Below are 12,012 nucleotides of genomic sequence, written 5' to 3' on the forward strand. Positions count from 1 at the left end.
ACATTTTACCCCTTTTCTTCTACGGAGGTTGTATCATTCACAGCATAAACACCGATTTGTTTCTAGCAAAGGGACACGTCTGCTTCATTATTCAAAGCCAATTGTAGAATGAAAGAAATGACCTAGCTACTAGCATCCTCGACAAACTGCCTCACCCAGTACGACAATCCGCCATCCCGACCCGTCTCCGTACTTCCATCACCTATATCTCTAATAGCAAGAGGCAATACAGCTTCTGCATCAGATAGTTATCTCATTATGTTCTTAGTCGCCCTATCATCTAGACTACCCGATTATGGAGGAAACCCACTTCGGGGTATACGACAACGAAGAATCTATACGTCACCTAAATCACCTCTGAGGGGGATCTGACAGCTGTACTAGAAATAGTTAGTTTAAATCATTAAGACAATAGAGGACGACACCGTGCCCTCAGAAAACCCGAAGGGAAATGTATTTGATGAATCTACTGACCTCGAAACCCCTATTCCGCATTCCACATACTCAAATCCATGTGATAGTCGATGGAGGGCCTAGCCATCAATTCTTTGATCAAATCTCTGCAGCCGGTGTGGCCATTCCGTTCCGCGAGCCGCATACCCTTTCGACACTGCTCATCCTTAAAGGGACCGCAATTAGCGTTCCAAAGCAACTGTATCATATCGAGGCGGCCATGCTCAGCCGCGCCCTCCAGGGGCCAGCGCCCACGAGGCCCCTGCGGCGGGGGTATGTTCAAGTCGGCACCACTATGTAGTAGCGTTATCGCCATTTTACAGTTGCCATGGATGGCTGCAAACTGAAGTGCGGTGGCTCCGTTGAATTTCGCCGGTGCAGCGTTGACGTCGGCCCCATTGTCTAACAGGAAACGGACGATCTCGAGGTTATTGACCTCGGCAGCTTTTTGCAGAGGAGTGAACCGTATACCGAATCGCGCCGGCTCATTCACCCTGGCTTCATTTTCGATAAGGAGCTTTATGATCGCTATGCTTCCCACCTTGATGGCTGTTAAAAGAGCAGTGGTCTTTTGATTAACTGGACCGTATGGGTGAAGATACACAGGCCTATTGACGTCACTACGCCCGTTGATGTCGCGACCGGCAGTAAGTAGCCTCTCGATAAGGGATATATCTGGGGATTCGTAATATGCGATCGCCGTTTCAAGTAGTGTTTCACGCTCTCCTTTTCCTAGGAGAACATCCGCAGTTACGATGTCCTCGGTAAAGAACGTATCTAGCGAATTAGGTATATTCGGATACTTGCGAACTACACTGGTGATAAAGGAATAGCCATCTCCAGCATATCCTTCTGAGTAAGCCTTCCGAAATTGCTCCAGGAGCGGATTGACCATTGAGGGATAATCCTCTATAGCGTCCTGTAGTAGGTCGTCATCATGTAGGTCGCCATTATCTATCCTGACGCCACGGGCGACCAATGTTTCAAGAAGTGGAATATCTTCAAGTTCTATCGCAACTCTTATCGCATTATTGTGCCATAAATTGGTCTCTGGAATACAAGATTCTATGATTTTCCAGAAAAAGTCCCGACGTCCTTTCTCAATTACGAGTTTCAAAAGGCTTGTGGAGGGATGGATTGTGTAAGAGCGGGCTTCCCAAATACCGTTTAGAACTGAGTCGTCGCCCCATTCCACAGCGGCTTCTAGAACCGAATCTTTGCCACCGACCGACACATCGATTATATCGAGTCCAAAGCCAGATTCTATGATAGCTTCCACGAATTCTGGTTTTCTCTTGTCTATCGCGACGTATAATAGCGACATCGAGCCGTACGTTGCTCCGGAGCGAAAACTGTCAGTGGCCCCCATGGCTAAGAGCTTCCAGGCAATATCATCGAAACCATGAGTCAAAGCGACACTCAGAGCAGAAGCCAGGTCAAAATTGTCGTCGTCTGCAAATTCGAAGCCGGGGTCGAGGTCCATTATCTTGGTTGCATATTCTAAGTTCCCTACTTTGAGAGCTACTTGAAATGTTGCCCTGAGCTCAGGACCGCTTTGGAGACGTTTCAGTACCCCCCTTTCTTCTAAAGAGTGAAGACAGTATTGGTCTCCAGACCTAAGAGCGGCGATTATATCATCCTTTGCGCCTTTCAATTCTGGGTTCTTCCGAAGAATAAAATCGATAATCTCTTGGTTGCTGGTTGCTGTTGCTGTTTGGAGTATTTCATTTGGTGATGAAGTATATGGGAACAGGGCTTCCACCACCCCTTTGTATCCCCGCACCACGGCTTCATTCAAGACTTTGTTGAAGTTGGAAGAAAGATGAAACAATAATATGTCGCCGCCTATTCTGTGACACTGTTCTGTTAAGAGTTTGATCATACTTGTCGCATCCTCCTCCCTAAGGTACTTAATGATATATTCAAGGGTGTCCATGTCCGACATGAGGCTTTGAGGAGCTTGGAACGCAGACTTCTTAATGAGTCGAATTGCAAGACGAGGGTCAGTAAAGGTTCGGGCTGCAGTTAGGATAGAATGTACCGATACCGTAGCGTTCTTCTCTAAGAAAGCATCAACAAGAAGCAAGAATTTGTCGGCAAGTGTTGATTTTGAGGTATTATTGTATTGAATCAGCATCCATAATGCATTACAGCGACAGTCAGAGTTGCTTGAAGAAACCTTGTTTACGTCGACTCCCTTCTCAATTAGCCATTTGACAACTCTAAGGGATTGCTTCATTGCAGCTAGTTGAAGGGGTGTGTATCTTTCTCCGTTGTGGAGACACACCATCTCATGTACATCCTCCAATGCTCCGCAATCAAGCAAGAACATGATGAGGTCAACATGATCGGCCTCTAATGCCTTTTGGAAGAGATTCTTAGCAAGTGATTTGGTCATAGGAGTCGGTCCGGACGTCAGAAATTGGAATAACCATGACGGCATGGCTCCGCGTGTGGTTAGAAATTTTATGATACCAGCAGCTGGTACAGGACTAGGGTCTGTAGCCCTATTGATGATTGATCCGATCAGCCTAGAGTGAAGTCGAGCTATAGGGATGACTTCATTCTTCAGCGTGCCAATCTGGCTGCTCTCTTCTCCGACGAAGGGTTCCATGGAGAGGAAATTTCCAAGCGCTGGCCGAATGTTAACGGGAGAGCATTCCGCATTGGCGTTTGAGCTCCTGGTCGTCGGGATGAATTCGTTGATATCAGCCAAGAATTGCGAGGCTAGCATGAATGGATTAATATTCAGTACGATGCCGTGAGCAGAAGTAGCAGAGGTTTCGCTAAAGATATCTATCAAAGACAAATAAGGTTAGCTTCAATGAAATTCCCTTCTGGGTACGGTATTTGACGACGCCCGTGGAAAAACTACCTTTTATGAGTTGATCTGCAATCTTGATGGAAGGTAGATGGTTTTCCGAATTGAGCCCTAGATAGCACGGCCTGAGAAGATTGTTGATATGAGATTGATCTAAACATGCAAGCATCGCGTCGAACGATCGCGGAGAAGATACCAGAGGGTTGCGTGTTGGTACTTGGCTAGAGAGAGAGCCACTATCAAGGGGCTGATATGCTCTCAAGGGCGGATGGTTCTCTTGCTGCGCTGTCAAGCCATAAGGTAGCAGGTTCTGATCAGGGTTAACGCCTTCGGTCTCCGCATAGAGAATCATGTTGATGGCTCTGTTATCAAGCTCGGCGGCTGATAGGTTCTCTTCATTTGCAAAATTCTCAAAGGATACAACTTCAGTCGATGGTAGGGTTGATGTGCTTCCCTGAGCTATATGGCCATCGTCGTGTGTGACTAGATAGATGGAATATCAATTAGTTTTATGGGAAAATAACGTATATTGATAGTACCACCAACCTAGCTCCTCAGCTCGTTGTCCTCTGGGTGCATAGCGTCGCATGGCTCTCTTTTTCCTAGTATCTGAGATCGCTATATCTGGGGGAATCTGATCTTTCTGCCATTCGCTCTTCTTCACATTTTTTCGTACGCCCCATGCTTTAATCTTCAACTCATATTGAGCTTTCCTTCCAGGGTATTAGTCAACTTGTTCAATAAGTAGCTGAACTAAATATTAAGGGGGACTCACGTGGCAATGAAGCCTTCTCTCCTCATCATTTCGATGACACCATCAGAGCCAAGGAGTTTGCCGTTAGGACCACAATATAATTCAAGGATCCGATGCTTACGCTCCAGCCATTCGTCCGGTGAGATTCGTGGAGTGGTTGATGAGGCAGGCATGGTGAGGTATATGCGACGGCTCAAGAGGAAACATCTCATACATCCCAACTATCTAGTTTGGTCGGAAACATATCGCTTTATAAGACAGACACGTGTAAAATCTGATGTTAGTAACTAGGTATCGAGCTGTGCAAAATCTGATGCTAAGTAATTAAGTATTGAATAAGGCTGGTGGCACTGATCGGATTTTGACCATCCATCCAAAGCCAGCCACTCCCATTGCAGGGGATGTCTGCACCGTTTCGAGGTATATGCATGAGGGCAGAACGATCATTGGAGGTGGTGTCAGACTTTGCCATCAGATTTTGATTTTGCCAAGTTTTGTCAGCGCTGCAGTGCTGCCACATTTGAGAGGTAAGCAAGGCTCTGATAGCCCTGTTGTACATACTGATGTACTTTTCATTTCAAAACTGACGACTATGAATATTACCCTTTCGGGACCTCGAGGGTTGCTATATCGCTATCGCTAGATTTGCAACCTCCTAAGTCGCTAGAAGGTACATTTTTTTACTGACCGGTAGAAGAGGATAGGAAGGAAAGGAAAATGCCTAGGGTTGGGTGGTAGTACATTGTGGCTTAATGTGATGCAACCTGTACTGCGTAATAATGAGCGTCAAAGGGGAGTCTAATTGGTCAGTAAACCACGAGCTAATCAACAAAAAATTCATACCTACCTACGTAGTTCTAACCTGATCTGCCCGATTCAATTTCTTGAGTACCTAGAAGAGTAAATTAATGATGATAGAACAGATAGTATACACAGGTCTCCGGACCTGTTCTAAGGCACCTAGAATAGTTGACCCTTTATGAAATCAATATATCGGCCCTGAATGTGAATGACTAAGCTTTGGAAAAGGGGGAGTACGGGTGCTGTAAGGGTCACGCAATCAAAAGATATAAACTGGCTTTAGCGTGCTTAGGATGGTCCGTGCAATGCATTGAGATAGTAAACATCATGAACATAAATGAATACGGTAACTAGACACTAACGTTTTATAAGCTTTTTCAAATTAGAAGTAGGTGTTGCATGAATCGCTAGGGGACGAAGAAAAACCGACTTTATTCTCAGTAAGAAACAGATTCAGGTGAGTAAACCTATTCAAGAATATAGTAAATATTTCTGCATTTATTTATCTCGTGATGAAATCACTTTAGAGAAGCTTGGCTGGCAATCGCATCATAGTCTTAAGAATGGTAAAGGACAGGGGTATATCCTTCTGATCTTCTTACTCTTGCTCACTTCTAACGCAATCCAACCATCTAAACCCCCTATCATACGTAACCAATACCAATACCAACACCAACACTAGCAATAATACCAATAGCCATTCTAATATCCATTAATACCAACAATCTCAACACGAGCTTCCCTAGCCACCATCTAGGTTATCTCAAGCATCCGATCCAAGAGCCCCCAAGAGTAAAGCCCACAGAGACGACGTCTACATCAACCAGCGCTCCTAACAGCCGCCACCACCACCTCCGCACTGCGATATAAAACGTCAGCATAACCAATCGTAACCCATACATAAAACGGGAACGGGGAATGAGAATCAAACAACTTACCCCTCCGCCGCCGCCACCACCACAACCACCACCTCCACCACCTCCACACCCGCCTCCGAGTCCGCTGCCGCAAGCCGGGCCCGATGCGCCGCACTATAGCACAAATTAGCATTTTCCTACCCCCCCCTCCCCGAAATCTACGAACTCGAAAGAAGGAGTAAAAAAAAAGTAAAAGAAAAAAAACTCACAGCAGCACCAGCCCCACCCCCACCACACCCCCCACTCCCCCCGCACCCGCCGGCCCCCTGCCCGCACGCGCCCGCCACGCACGCGCCCTGGCACCCCTGTCCGGCCATCGCCGCGCCGGGGTCGCCGTACGGGTAGCACGCGGGCGTGAAGTAGACGGGGTAGACGTACGGGCCGTACAGCATGTAGGGGTAGCCCCAGTAGCTGTAGTAGTACTCGTCCCTCGGTGGCAGCTCGCGGCCCTTCCTCTTCGCGCGCTTCTGCGCGCGCTCGTAGTTCTTGTCCAAGTGCTCCTGGTGCGCCGCGTGCATGCGCTGGTTGACCGCGTGGCGCCGCTCGTCCGCGTCCTGGAAGCGCACGCTGTTGTGCGCTGATATGTGCGCGCTGTTGTCCGGCGGGCAGAGCGAGGCGCGCCCGGATGCGTGGAAGGATTCGGAGACTGCGTGGTTTGTTAGTGTCGTTTTTTTATTATATAGGGCGAAGGGAAAAGGGGGAGGGGATAGAAAAGGGATGTGGATGATAGGCGCTAGGGCGACGTACTTTTCTCGTTCTTCGACACCTTGAGTATACTGCCCATAGTCGAAACGTGCGAGACCCGGATAGATTCGCAGTACCAACACGTACATTCCGAGTAAACCTCACCGAAGGTTTCTTGGTACGTTTTACTCGTCCACTCGAAGGCGGTAGATAACTTGTCCTCGTCGATTTTGTCATCGTGGTCGATTAGCTGATGAGTCTTCCCTAACATCCATCGAGTGTATGCGGAAGGAGTGAGCTGGTGCGTATGCCAAGCCAAATCAACGTCTAGAGTTGGAACGACGATTTGTCGCGGGTGAAACGACATGAGCCTCACGAAACGCTCGTATTTCTGGATTAAGCGTGTCATCGTGTCCCGGGCTGCCGGGCTATGGAGCCAGTCAATCTGTGAATATTGTTAGTCGCGCACATACGTGTCTCAATGGATCTATTTTGGTGATAAAATGGCCATACCTTGTTCATCTTCTCTACAAATATTCCCTGGCGCATAACCGCACCGCCGAGCTCGAGAGCAAAGAGCGAGGAGTTTCCCCAGTATCGTGACATCATTTTTCTTGTATGTCTTCGAGCACCTGCCCCGAGTCGGTAACTCTTTAATGTATCCTTAAATGCGATGACGTTCTCGACTTCCTTGACAACTTTGTCGTCTTGGATAGCGTTTTCGATGAGGACACGGACGTTGTTCATCGACCGCGTCGGCAATGTCTCGGGATCGATCAATTGTAGCAACTTGCTGCGCAGATGCTTCTTGATCAGCCGATTTGGAAATGTGCGCTCGTACCGGTCTTTGAGTGTGATGGACCTGGGGATTGTCTTCGGTAAACCCGTGTTGGTATCCAGTATCGTGCCAGGCATAGGCCGATCATGGGAGAGAAGGTCCTTGACATCCTTCACAAACTTGGCAACTTCGAGGAATTCCCGCGTGATAGTCTTGCGGCACGAACACTTAAGGGTAAAATTACCATCTCCATAACCTTCTCCGAGTAGACCGGGATCGCGGCCATCATAATCTTCAGGAAGATCGCACGTGGTCCACGGGATCTCGTGGATCTTAGAACAAGTTGGACACTTGAGGGTTTTGACAAGTGGGTCGTCCACGTTGTCCCACTTAAGGCCTATGATGTGCTCCCATGCCTTTTTGCAGTCCTTGGAGACGTTGTAGTTGAAGCTTGTATCGATAGCTCTGTTGACGAGCTTCCAGGGCATACCGGCCGTCCATAGCCCGCCTAGACAGTGCAGAATACAATCTTCGAGATAGGCTCTAGGGTTGAGCATGTGGGCATGCCACACCATCAAGACGTCTAGCAGTGTTAGTAAGGTCTTGTGCGGGTAATGTGATAAAACGTACCCAACGGTGGTAGGATATTCTCTGCCCAAGGGAGGCGTGTACCCTCGGTTGTAAACCCGTCATACCTCCCAGTGTTCCTCTCCATGTCGGCCTCGGTCAAATGGCTCTTTGAAAGCTTGCTCCACCATACCTCATAGCGATCGACAGCTCTCGCAACAAAAAGGGCCCATCGTTTCTCTCGCAGTGCAGCCAAGCGCTTGCCGGTCTCATCTTCAAGCTTGAGATTCTTCTCGATAACCTTGGCTTTCTTATCATTTTCCGAAAGAACGCGACTATCGTACAATCCCCACAGACCGTCGGTGTAACCGATGTCCTCTTTCAAAGCCTGGAAAGCGGCAAGCAACTTGAGATGTGCCAAACAAGTGTCTGGAGTTACCTCTTCGATTTTAGATGAAAGCTTAAGAGACTCGAAGGCTGAATTCAACCCATTGGCGGGTTCACTTAAGAGTTGACTAGACGGCGGTTGGCTGTTTCTCACACTGTATTGTGGCGGTGCCTCATCATTCTTCTCTTGCAGTCGGCTCAGACTTTCATCCGATTTCGTGACACCGTTTGTGTCGGCCATGATAGGATAAAATGATTGCCTCAAAGTGGGTTGAAGTAGAGGATTGGTAGGCGATTATAATAGGCAAGGGAGAGGGAAAGAGTAAATGAAGATGAAGAATTAATAACAAAGACCGCGACCGCGGATGAAACGAAAGCCTATCAGCCAAAAAAATAAGGAAGCACGTCTCTTGAACAACGAGCGATGAAATGTCCTATTTCATACTAATTCTAGGACTTATAAAACCAGGTGACAAGATGTGTAAGTTCAGGTGGTAAGCACTATTTAGGACTTTATACGAAGCGAGGCGACTCATCGGAGTTAAATTTCATGTGGCTTTGGCTGCTCCGGGTGGCTTGCTTGAGAATCTAAGTACCTAGGTGACCACTTAGTATCGTAAGAATTGACCAAAAGAGGTACCGAATAGAGGACATCAGCTGTATACGCTAATGAAGAATATAAGGCATTTTGGTGTAGCTGTACTACCTATGGATGTAGATAATGGAATATTATGTGCGGAACAGGTACGTAAGATGGATGGGAAATCCTTGAGAGAGTGTGAAGGGTGGGGACCTTTGGAGAATCTCAATCCACCCCGATGGATAGGGTGCCCATTCGCGGGGGATGACGTATTGCTGCTACACAGCATACGCCGTATAGGTACGCAGGTACTAAGGTAGGGATTATACGCTCCGTCCCGTGACCCCAAAGTCGCTTCCTAACCGGCCAAGAAAGCTTAAGATAACATCCTTTTACCCAAAAGCTGCAAAGGATCCGAATGTTATCCGATACCTTATAATTGTATATATTATGGGGTTTATCATGATATTTTACTCTTAGATAAATATTATATATATTTATAGGATTATACATTTAAAGATAAATAACATAATTTTTACTAATAAAACCTGCTTATTCAGAAATTTCTTGCAACTCTCTGCCCATTTCGCTACCTACCTGGTTAAAGCGCGGTGCCCCCCCAGAGGGGGTTACGTCGAATAAGACGGTGCAAGCAATCCATTAGAAGATTATAATGCAGGTAATTCGGGTAGATTTTTTTTTTCCATTTTTACACCTAGTTCCGGGACCGGGGGAATCAACCTATGCGATGCGGCGATACATTCAATACTACTTGTGCACTCTTGATGACAATGGCGACGGTTAATTTTCCAAAATCAACGTATCGATGTATCTATACCTTCACATCGCAAAGATGCGACGACCCGACACTCCGATTGGCGCAACTACAAACTAGGTACGGCATCGTGATGATGTCGTGGCTGTGGAATCCTTCTAGGGCTTCTAGCCTCAAGCCTCATCAGGCATCCGTTTGCTGTATTTCAAATCAAGCAGCCGATCCTGATTTGCTCCGGATGTCTCAAGATCATGTCGACAAGGCAGACAAGCTTTAGGTAGGAACGCGATATAATCCCGGCCAAGATATCAAGATGCCGAGTGGCTGTGCACCGATCAACGCTGTCAAATACGCATCTGCCTTGGCATGTCTCTCGCCCTGCTTTGCCCTGGGTTAACTCTTGAGTTTACCGAGACATATCAGCGCTTCTCCAACGCTGAAGAATGAAAAGTCCTTAAGAGGTCCGTGCAAGTTCGAGCGCCCTAACTTCTAGGTTAGTTATCATCGCGGGGCTGAGCGTTTAAGCTCAACGAAATTCGGTCATCCAATATGGAATGTTTTGTAGAACAAGCCAAGCGGAGTCGCACCCGTAGTAGTCGTACTCGGAGACGGCATCAATATTAGTATCAGTTTAAAAATATCCAGGCAATTTCTTACTAATAGAGAAAAGCCTAGTTACACAACGTCGCATGGTGAATCATGTGGCTTTACTCTCCACCCGCTTTACGTTTAGGACTTGGCGCTACCGCTACACACAGCATTTACAACAAGACTACACGTTTGCGTGTCACGATGCAACAATTGTGTCTGAGAAGATCCGTGACGCTGGTATATCAATACATCGCTAACACCTATGTTAGTTTGCACTGCTCATACAAAGGTCCGCCTCAACCCCACCTAGACTTTTATAAATCTCGACGAGACTGCCTAGTCCAATCATCATATCGCGTACCATGATCCCGTATGTATGCAGTCTAACAAGTTATTGTCCCCAAGCATAATCAGAATCACTCTGTCCTCATCATCCGCCCACCCATTCTATTCATCAGGTAATCGTCCTCCATATATCAACCTATTACAAATTCAGTATCGTTTATACCCAGAAACACGCGGCGAGTAAAGTTCGACGATAACGTCGCCGAGGTATTTATTATCGTCAGGACTACTCCTCGTACGACTCCGTCTGTCCATCATCTTCCGATTCCGTCTCTTCATCCTCATCAGTAGCTGATGGCGTCGATTGAGGGGACTCATGATATATCGTCCGCTGAGCAGTGAATTGACTGACGGGTATATTATCAAAGCGGTGGCTACTCATGATGGTGTTATTAGCGCTGAAGTCTAATCGTATCGAGACATTCATGTCGCTAGTAATATCTGGGGCGTTATCGATGCATAGCACGAACCCCTTTCCCCCCATAACGCCATCATGGGAGAAGTTCACGTCGTCGGGGACTCCCAATACCCACGAAAAGACGGAGCGAGGCTCAATCTCGTCCTCGCCTTCCAAATCCTCTTCAGTCGGTTTTTGATCTTGAAAGATCATGTCTAGTACCAGCGAGTTACAAGGAAATAAACCATCGTTCAGCGCATCGTGATCCGTCCAATCAAGGACTCCAGTAACCGGGTTGAACTCAAAGTCAGTGAACGTGGCCCCCGGGTAGGCATGCAGCCAGCCTCCCATTATGATGTCCTCGATCCACGTGCCGAAATCCATTTGCAGCAATTTGGCAATAGTTTGGCGCGCCTGAGCAACGTCGCTCTCCGGGCGACCGGGATATGTTGTCTGGTGGTGCTTAGGAGTTTGGCGGATCTGAGGTACACCGCGCGAATATCTATAAATACGGTCATGTAGTTGATAGACCATCGCGTGGAGCCTGGAAAATTGGTACGGCTCGCAATATCCATCGACTTTGTGACTGCGGCGCTGTAGTTCCAGGTTGATGAGCTTCTTGAGAGTACGGATCCAATCGTTGGCCACGCTGATCAGCCGGCTATCCAAGTCGTCGCAACAAGGCATGTCGCAGAGTCGATCTAGACTAGAGGGGGTAAATAGTATCCCCTCCCATCGCCGAGCGGTCATCGTTGCCCTCCGACCAATGTGGCTCGGAAGCCATCGGGATGGCCGCTGAGGGATGTACCATTCGGGCATGGGCTCATGGCCGAGTTCTATTGAGACCAGGCAAGGAGAATCCATTTCCCTTTGGGGGATAACGCGTTGACTTTCGTTAAAGTTGTGTAAAGAAAAGGCGAATATACGTAAACTTGGTTTATGGCCAAAGCCTTCCTTGAAGTTGTTGAGTGTTCTCCACTGGCTTTTGTAGAGACCACGAATGTAATGGCTGAGTTTTGAGTAATTCGAGGAGCCCTGGTATCGGTATATAGGCCTCGTGACGATGATAATCAGAAAGCTTAGCGCTAGTTATCCAAGGATTGGAAAGTTGGTAAATTTGAGTGAAGCAGAAGTGCTGATTGTAGAAAGGGGAAGTTTTGAA

At 47.4% G+C, this 12,012-nt stretch overlaps 3 protein-coding genes across 3 annotated transcripts; all 3 read right to left on the reverse strand.

Moving 5' to 3' along the window:
- Positions 1-68: 68 nt before the first annotated feature.
- Positions 69-4,346, reverse strand: F4807DRAFT_84349 (uncharacterized protein). Its single transcript, XM_048003550.1, has 5 exons — positions 4,050-4,346; positions 3,821-3,987; positions 3,329-3,757; positions 475-3,249; positions 69-380 (listed from the first exon to the last, which is right to left on the reverse strand). Exons 1-4 carry the CDS (start codon positions 4,238-4,240, stop codon positions 485-487), a joined length of 3,552 nt encoding a protein of 1,183 aa, XP_047854137.1. The 5' UTR covers positions 4,241-4,346; the 3' UTR covers positions 69-380; positions 475-484.
- Positions 4,347-5,661: 1,315 nt separating this feature from the next.
- On the reverse strand, positions 5,662-8,609 carry F4807DRAFT_467528 (uncharacterized protein; the record flags this gene model as incomplete). The annotated part of the gene is made up of 6 exons (XM_048002495.1): positions 7,839-8,609; positions 6,944-7,791; positions 6,494-6,875; positions 5,956-6,392; positions 5,768-5,860; positions 5,662-5,688 (listed from the first exon to the last, which is right to left on the reverse strand). Exons 1-6 carry the CDS (start codon positions 8,401-8,403, stop codon positions 5,662-5,664), a joined length of 2,352 nt encoding a protein of 783 aa, XP_047854138.1. The 5' UTR covers positions 8,404-8,609.
- A 2,070-nt stretch (positions 8,610-10,679) lies between these two features.
- On the reverse strand, positions 10,680-11,669 carry F4807DRAFT_460367 (uncharacterized protein; the record flags this gene model as incomplete). Its single annotated transcript, XM_048001517.1, has 1 exon — positions 10,680-11,669. One exon carries the CDS (start codon positions 11,667-11,669, stop codon positions 10,680-10,682), a length of 990 nt encoding a protein of 329 aa, XP_047854139.1.
- Between the last annotated feature and the right edge of the window lie 343 nt (positions 11,670-12,012).

Source organism: Annulohypoxylon truncatum, assembly GCF_022578515.1.
Source record: "Annulohypoxylon truncatum strain CBS 140777 unplaced genomic scaffold F4807scaffold_16, whole genome shotgun sequence".
In the NCBI taxonomy this organism is placed as follows: domain Eukaryota; kingdom Fungi; phylum Ascomycota; class Sordariomycetes; order Xylariales; family Hypoxylaceae; genus Annulohypoxylon; species Annulohypoxylon truncatum.

What these genes read in the sequence shown, in the direction of transcription:
- F4807DRAFT_84349 (XM_048003550.1), bottom strand. Translation starts at nt 4,240, where the DNA reads ATGAGATGTTTCCTCTTGAGCCGTCGCATATACCTCACCATGCCTGCC. An exon ending in ACAACGAGCTGAGGAGCTAG is followed by an intron (nt 3,758 to 3,820) that starts GTTGGTGGTACT and finishes CCATCTATCTAG; the next exon opens with TCACACACGACGATGGCCAT. An exon ending in TGCAGATCAACTCATAAAAG is followed by an intron (nt 3,250 to 3,328) that starts GTAGTTTTTCCA and finishes TGTCTTTGATAG; the next exon opens with ATATCTTTAGCGAAACCTCT.